Source organism: Papaver somniferum, chromosome 5 (genome assembly GCF_003573695.1).
Source record: "Papaver somniferum cultivar HN1 chromosome 5, ASM357369v1, whole genome shotgun sequence".
In the NCBI taxonomy this organism is placed as follows: Eukaryota; Viridiplantae; Streptophyta; class Magnoliopsida; order Ranunculales; family Papaveraceae; genus Papaver; species Papaver somniferum.
Genome location: NC_039362.1, coordinates 22,296,975 through 22,305,498, shown reverse-complemented (window position 1 = coordinate 22,305,498; position 8,524 = coordinate 22,296,975). Strand labels below are relative to the sequence as shown.

Below are 8,524 nucleotides of genomic sequence, written 5' to 3'. Positions count from 1 at the left end.
TAAAGTAACAGTCGAAATAAATGTGGGTCTTCAAAACTAAATAGAGCTGACCAAAGGAAACTGCAATGAACCAAGAAAGTGAACAAGACTAGCATGCCCTTACTTAGTTTCCTGATGAAGAAATTTATATCTAATTGTGGTTCAGGTTCAGGTTCTAAGAAAGGGTCTAAATAAAAAAAAATTCATTGGCTGCGTTTCTTCATAGGTGGGGTCCGAATCACTAGGTCCTAGAGTCTGGAAAAACTCAAATATGATCTTAGAAGCGCACAATAATAACCTAAATAACTGAGGATCCTCTAAGTCAATAAGATTTGACTTACAAAATTGACCACAATGAGAGTAGTGGTCATTCTTAAGCAAATGTGTCGATTCTAATTTCCTAAAGCATTTAGGTTTAGTCTCACAACTTAATATTCGACACATTTGGAATATAAACGTTCCCACAGTTGGAAGAAAACTATTTGGTGGGAAAACAAAGTCAATCTGGGGATCATAGCCTGGGCAAACCACATTAACCAGAGGTTGGGTTTCTAACGACTGAACTTCTTCCTGGACATCATTAGGTTCGGGAAAACGAGTATGAAGGTAATCTTGTAAAATTGTCGAGGCAGAGATATCAAGTCCTAAGTGAAGGGACTTTCTGAGAGTTAAAGGTAAGGCACTAGGAAGGTGATAATCACCCCCAAACTTAGAGTTTTCAGTGTCTCTAGATAGACTAGTTACAAACTCCCTAATTTCTAGATCATTGGAATCCTGAAAATAGTCAATTGCTCCTTCGAGGTTATACTCAAGCGACGCATCCTTACTCATATTTAATAGCTCTACGAGTTCATTTTCTTCGTCTAAGACTATTGTTTCTAAGTCGCTAGACTCTAAAACAACATTTTACGGAATAAACCCGTTCCTCTAAAGCATTATCGGCTTCGTAATCAAAAGGAAAAACTACATCGTCTAAAACGGTGGTATCCCTAATCAAATCCTCGTCCTTTTGAATAGGTGAATAATCATAAAAATTATTTGGATTTGAACTAGAAATAATATAATCATTATAAAGCTCAATTGGATTAATAGATTCCTGATCACTATGCCTACATATTTCAGATTCTTCATTACTACTATCCTCATCATCATAATAGTACAAAGATGATTGAACCTTATCTAAATAAGTAGTGTCTTTTATTCTAGCCTCGTCCTCTAAATTAGGAAAATATTCACTATTGATATCAAGGGTAGAATTAGAAACCCTATTTTGGAAATTTAGATTATTTCGAGCAGCATTAGCCAACTGTTCATTTTCTGCCTATAGACGTGTCTGAATTTCACTGAGCATAACACTTATACGTTCACCACTCTCGCTTATCATCTCAGAATATCGTGTACACTCTTCTTTTGAACTATTCATTGCAACTAAACGTTTATACGTCCTTTCAATCCGTTGTTGGGTCTCTTCTAGAGATGGAACAGGTTCAGAAATATCATAATCAGGACTAGTTTCCAAAAACGAGTAACCAGTACTATAGTGTTCCTGATTTTCTTGCTCGTAAGACCAATTCGCGTGTGGATAGTAATTGGGCTTACCATGGTATGAACCATAACCTTGAAAAGGTTGGCGTTCCCAACTACTATTCCCACCATGGTCATAAAACTGATGATGTCCATATTCAAATTCAGTTCGATACTCATTGTATTGGCTTCTATCATACCAGTTCGACATTCTTAATTGCAAGGGAATTCTACACAATCACAAACAAGGCTGACTCGACCAAATAAAACCTACTGATTTCTAGCAAACAAAAAGCATGATGGCTCCACTTAGATTGTTTCTAGACCAGCTTATAATCCTTCGAAAGAAAATTCGTTACAATTTAAGCAAACCCTTCTGGAATCAATCCGAGCTAATGTAAGTTAAATCGAGGCGAGGAAAGCTCAGTGGAGCTTTGATACCCAAGGCCTCACCGCTATCACAAGGCGACGCAGTCACGCATTCAACTCAAACAGAAACCATCATGAACTTCGAAGTATGCTAAAAGAGTAACCAATATTTTTATAAAGATTTTCCTACCAAGCTCGTTACCCTATCGGTCTCGTTCTAATCAAATTTTAGGCTTGGGTTCGCGTTAGGTTTCGTTTACCTAAGGCGGGCAAGAAGGGAGCGGTGATGAAATCCGAACCCTTATCTTGTATTGGCCAGGCCTTGCCCTTTACTAGGAATTTAAAAACAGTCCAAATTCGTCCTTAATCAATGAATCACCTTAAGGAATACAGTAACTCGCTTACAGGAGATTCGCGAGTGTTTCGATGGACTTACCTCCCGTACCAGACGGGGGATGAACCGTTGAAGTCGACTCGGGCCACGACTCCTATGTCATGTACGAACCCGAGGGGCCGAGACGATATTGTAATCGTCGTCCTTCCCTACAAACAGTTTATATTAATTTTTTTTTTATTTTATATAACCCTTCCGTAGGGTTTAAAATTAAAATAAATTGTCCAAAGTCCAGTCCAATGAAAAGAAATACAAAAAATAATAATAATAGTTACAAAATAAAAATAAAATGGAAAGTCTCTTAAAAAAAAGAATAAATAAAATAAATCTCTCTCTTTTTTTTTTCTCTCTTTTTTCTTTATTCTTTTGCTTTGTCTTTTTTCTTTCTCTTTTAGCTTTAAGCTTTGATTCCAAGGTCTTTAGTATCCAACTTCAAACCGGTAATACAAAGACACAACCAAAGAGACGTAAAAAGAACAAATGGAATAATAAAAAATAATAAAAACCTAAAAATTCTACCTAAGCACAAATCCGCGTCGGCGGCGCCAAAAATGATTAATGATTTTTCGTGGGTTGTAGTAATGAGGTTCAAACTCTCGGACTTGTGAAGGATAATTTTTTAAACTTAATAAAAAAAATATACAATAAAAATATTAACACTGGTGCGAGAAACTGGGACTAAAGATTCGGCCATTTTTCATTTTCAAGTGGTTCAGAATTTAATTTTAGGCGATTATAGTTCAAAACAAAACAAATATGAACTCTATTCTTTGCCAAAGTAGATTCTATAAAATATTACTTGTATTTTATGAGCATGATGCATCAAGAATCCCTAAGACTAAGCATGCTCCATCAAATAAAATCACAAATAATTAATTAAAATCTTAATTCAATTAAAATTGGTGCAAAAAGTAAATAAAGAATTAATTTAAATTACCACATGGATGAAACACGGCCTCCTCCGTCGTCCCAGTGCTTGGGATTTAACTCGTCATATTAATCATGTTCTCAAAATACATAATTGATGCTCAAAATTTGATTAAAAGAGTGAAAAAGTATAAAACAGTGAATCTACGACCCACAAAAGGCGTCCAGAAATTGACGATAGAAGTGTACTGCTGTAAAACAACGATACTTGGCTGCTGCTGTTGACACTGTTGAAGAACGACGGTCCTGGGACGTCTGTTCTTCGTCTTCTCATTCTTCTTCAATAGTAGCAGGAAACTTTCCTGCAGTTCTTCTTTTCGCCTCTGCAACCTCCCTGTGGTCTCCCAATCGACCCCAAACTCTCGACACCCCCTTTCCTTGGACCCTATAATGCTATTTATACAAAACAGGAGCAACGAATCACTCACAATAACTCCACATAATTCTCATTTACTCGGAAAATATTTTTTTCATTTTCTTCACTGTCAGCCGAGATACGATCTTTTCCACCTCTTCTGCCTGCGCAAATGAGCTGTAATACTTCCATAAGTCACATACAAACTTTATAAGAGAAAATATCTTCCCCTGTTTGTCCACAAACTTTCCAAAATCGGCTCACAGTGCACCCGATAATATCTTCCCCTGTTTAACTTTGATTTCCTCCCACGGCTTATCTGGCCTATTTTGATCGATCAAATTGCTTACAAAAGCCCTGTTTAGCTCTATCAAGTTAAGCCCAACTGATTCTTGGTATTGAATCTCTTTAGAAATCTTCCAAAATCAAATCGAAAATTCAACAGCGTCTGCATGCATGTTTCCCGCCATTTTGAATTTTCAAATCGTGAAGAAGGGTGTCCCCCTAACCACTGTTGGGTGTTCCCTTAACAACTGGGGTGGAAACATCCTTTTTGGGGTGTAAATATCCATGGGGTGCCCTTATCCAACCAAGGGGTGCCTTTAGCAATTCTTCTGGGATATTTTCTGCACTTTTTTGGGGTTCCTCCGGGACATTTCCGGGGTACTTCCGGCACACTTCTGGGACGCTTCCGGTATACCGTCAACGGAGCTCCAAACGCCGTATTTTTAACCAATTTCGCCGCAAAACCTTATTTTTCCAAAATCACATATAAATAAATAAAACACCACAATAAGTACAAAAACGGACACTAACATTATATACAAATGAGATATATAAGACACATAAATGCGTCTATCAAAAAACCCAAGTATCTTCGAACAATAATATGATATCATCAAGTTCTTGCCAATATTGCCTGTAATAACTACAATCTATGCTCCATAGACAGAGGTGAACAACCATTCAAAGTTATCAGAGCAGTTTTTGAATTTTATAGACAAAGAAAAAGCTCCTAGTAGTCCTCCATTTGAACAACCCCTTCTTTCCACATCATTATTATACCTCCAGAAGCACCTTCAGAAGGTACATATAAGTAACTACAACCAGAATTTCCCCACAAAGACCTAATAAGAGAGTCTGTAACAATTTCCTTCTTAGACTCAAGAATAGAGCAAATTGTAACATTATTCTGCTTAATTGCATTTCTAATTGCTACAATTTTTTCATCATGTCCCAGCCCCCTAATATTCCAAGACATAATTTTATGGTCCATTGAAATCATGAGAAACCCTAGAATTAGATAACGGGTTGAAACCGAGTACCTCTGTTGATTCTTCCTCCACATCAGTTCCTACGGCTTCAATACGTGCCTCATCCCCTTCCGAATCATACTCAAAATCAAATTCACCAAGCCCATCAGCATCATCGTGTTCAAAACCACCATTAGTACCAGCAACAGAATCATTCTGAACAATTAGGTCTCGGAAAACAGTTCTCATGTTGGGAAAATTAGTTGGGTTTCCAATAATTTTGTTGAAATTTATGTGATAATCAACCTTAGCCTCTATTCCTTTTTCTCTGTATTGGAAGGTGTTGTTGAAAGAGCTTCAATAGTTGAAGTTGAAGAAGAGATATAATTAGTATATTCCTTCGATCCATGTGTAGAAGATACACAATTTGCTGATCCAGAAGAAACAACCCACGGCATAGGATGAATGGATTCATTACAAGATCGTGAGTTCGAGGACGTATCCAACGACTTAGACGTGTTCCTGTCACGGCCCTTACCCTTCTTTTTATTTCACACTGTTATCCAGGGGTGTGGATTACCATCTATCCCAATAGGCCCGGGCTCTGGAGGTGAACAAGAGACGAAGGTCTCTTTATCAAAGTGGCTCCCCCCTAACCTTCTGTCAGACACCCTATTCCAAACCCTATTTAAATCTCTTAGCGCGGAATTTCCGTCACTATTTGAATTTGAAAATCTTGGGTGATTTTCCGAGAAACAGGAGTAGAATCAGACTCCAATACTTCCGCGGTATCCTGCGAAATTACCGAGCGAATAACAGGTTTAGCATAAATATTGGCATGCTCATATGCTTGAGCTCCGTCAATTAAGTGATCCTGCATCCATTCAAGGCTTAACCACACGTCATTGTAGAGAACAGCAGCAGGAACCATTGCCAAAGTAGCTTGAACCTTTACCTTACAACAGTTTAACTTAGTAAAGTTAACTGTAGAGTGATGAACTTCGAGCACCTTACCCCATGGACTACAAATTTCTTTGAAGGAATTCAACTCCCAAAAATGGAACGGTAGTCCTCTAATTCCAATCCAAAAAACAGAATCAACAAATCTTGTATGAGTAACATTTCTAATAAGAGAATCATCAGGAACCCAATGACGGATTATTACTTTACATTTTCCTAAAGTTACTGTTTTTTCCTCCTTAAAAATATTATAATCAGACTCATTCTTAGCCATGAAGAATGCCAATCTCCCATTAATACCACGAAGACCCAATTTAAATTTCTTGGAGATTCCATTAGCAATGGAATTCCAACCTCTATGAGAATTAAGAACCACCACTGTGATACCCAAAGTATAAGCCTCATACATATCCATTTCCTCCTCCACTTGTTTTTCCTGTGCTTGAGAATTCAAAACAGGGGAAGAATCGATTGGAGGTGGGTCTTTAGCATATGAAGGAGTTGCTGGCTTAACAGAAGACCAAAAACTTCCTCAAATGGATCCCTGATTTCCACTAGGAATACAAACGAACCTTGATTTGACGTGTTTCAAAGGTTCCGTTCGTGAAATCTTTAAGAAAAAACCAAAAGAATTGGATAACAACTCTATTAGAATGACGACCTGATTAAACCTTCTTGTCCATTTAGGAGAAATCTTTGAAGTAGGATCTATATAGCTTCAAGTGTTGAAGAACACACCCAATTAATAGCCTCTTCAGGCAAGAGTATCCAATTGCTCCTACCTTTGAATCTCTCTAAAACCTTCAAAACCCCATTGTTTCCTTTTGAAATCCATGAAAGCTCGAAAGACTTTGAACGCAGCAGAATTGTTGATGAAGACTTCATTGAAAACTATTAAGAAAAAATTAAAATAAAATGGCGTGAAGAGAACTATGCTACCCAATAAATCCCGGCCCCAAGAGGAAGGATCGAAGACCCGTCCTTGGACGGCGGAGAAGTTCAGAATAGCACACTTCTACAATGAATTAATCACGAAGATCAACACCAGTAGAAGGTTGAGTCCATCAAAGGAGATCGCCATTTTTAGAACTCCGGAAAAAACGGAGAGGAGAGAGGTTGCTGAGCGAGAGTATTTTTATTTGAATGGATTGCTTGTTAGTGTCACAGTGTGGATTGATGGATTAAATTATAACTTTAGAAAGTGGGAGAATACAGTTCAAAATTACCGCATAAATGATAATAATCCTCACTGGCTCTGGTTCATTTATTTGTGGGCATATTTTTGAAGTATTGATTCATAGTTATGTTTTTTTGCGAGTTAGCTTTAACCTCAAGTTCTCACTGTGAACCTCAAGTTCTCACTGTGGGATTTGACTATCCATCTTTTGTAAATTCTGTTCCATTTTCACTTTCATATATCAAATAACATGGTTGAAATTCTAAGCATAGTAAATCCATTTAAGGGATAGATCTGGCCACTTGTTTTGAAAGTTGTGATTCATTGGCGCATGACTTATGAAATTGAGTAAATAATTCTCCTTATAAATGTTCTTTTCCTTTGGTTTCAAATTGATTAATTGAATTTGAACTCCAAACCCCCTATACTAATTCAATTTTTAAATTCACATGTCATGTTTAAATTGATAATGATAAATATTAATTAATTTCCCCAAGCTAGTAAAAAACTATTAGGTATGTAAAGGATTAGAATTTTAAAATTGGATTGGTAATTATTTTGTTCACGTGATGTGGTGTTGCAAGTACAATAATCACTATTATGATTGATAAGGACTTAATAACACACATCTCAGAAATAAAAATAAACTCAAAAATAAAATAAAATTTTGTATAATGCGAAGTAATGACATCTTTATTAGATGCACTCTATGCTTCAAGTACATTTAATTCTAATTGGAATTTAGCAACTTTCAAAAATCAGACCCACCCACTCCTGTCAGTTTGTGTATTACTTGCGAAGGAACATGGACGAAATAAGAGACTGGTCATGTCAAGAACCTTTTTCTTTTACAAGTACATTAGTTCATGTGGTGATGAGATGAAGAGATGAATGAGTATCAAACTTAGTGGCAAGTACATATGATTTTTGGTCCACAAGGTTTTTATATGGACAATTTATTTATACCTTAAAAGTATACGCTGGAGTATTTTTGTTTTGAATGGATTACTTGTTAGTGTCACAGTGTGGATTGATGGATTCAATTATAAGTTTAGTAAGTGGGAGAATAAAGTTGAACATTACCGCATAAATGATAAGAATCTCCACTGTCTCTAGTTCATTTATTTGTGGGGATATTTTTGAAGCATTTATTTATATAGTTCTATTTTTTTGCGACTTAGTTTTAACCTCAAGTTCTCTATGGCATTTGGGTATCCATGTTTTGTAAATTCAGTCCCATTTTCACTTTCATATATCATATAACATGGTTTTAAATTCTAAGCGTAGTAAATCCATTTAAGGGATAGATCTGGTCACTTGATTTGAAAGTTGTGATTCATTGACACATGACTTATCAAATTGAATAAATTATTCTCCTTATGGATGTTCTTTTCCTTTGGTTTCAAATTGATTAATTAAATTTGGACTCCAAATCCCCTACATTGACTCAAAATTTTCACATGTCATGTTTAATTTGATAATGATGGATTTTAATTAATTTCCCCACGCTAGTAAAAAACTATTAGGTATGTAAAGGACTAGAAGTTTACAATTGGATTTGTGAATTATTTTGTGCACATGATGTG

General features: G+C 36.3%; 1 protein-coding gene across 1 annotated transcript; it reads right to left on the bottom strand.

Moving 5' to 3' along the window:
* Positions 1–4,238: 4,238 nt before the first annotated feature.
* Positions 4,239–6,775, bottom strand: LOC113277325. Its single transcript, XM_026526457.1, has 2 exons — positions 4,874–6,775; positions 4,239–4,298 (listed from the first exon to the last, which is right to left on the bottom strand). Exon 1 carries the CDS (start codon positions 6,174–6,176, stop codon positions 5,499–5,501), a length of 678 nt encoding a protein of 225 aa, XP_026382242.1. The 5' UTR covers positions 6,177–6,775; the 3' UTR covers positions 4,239–4,298; positions 4,874–5,498.
* Positions 6,776–8,524: the final 1,749 nt, after the last annotated feature.

Excerpts from the sequence above, each read along its gene's own strand:
- LOC113277325 (XM_026526457.1), bottom strand. The coding sequence starts at position 6,176 with ATGGATATGTATGAGGCTTATACTTTGGGTATCACAGTGGTGGTTCTT.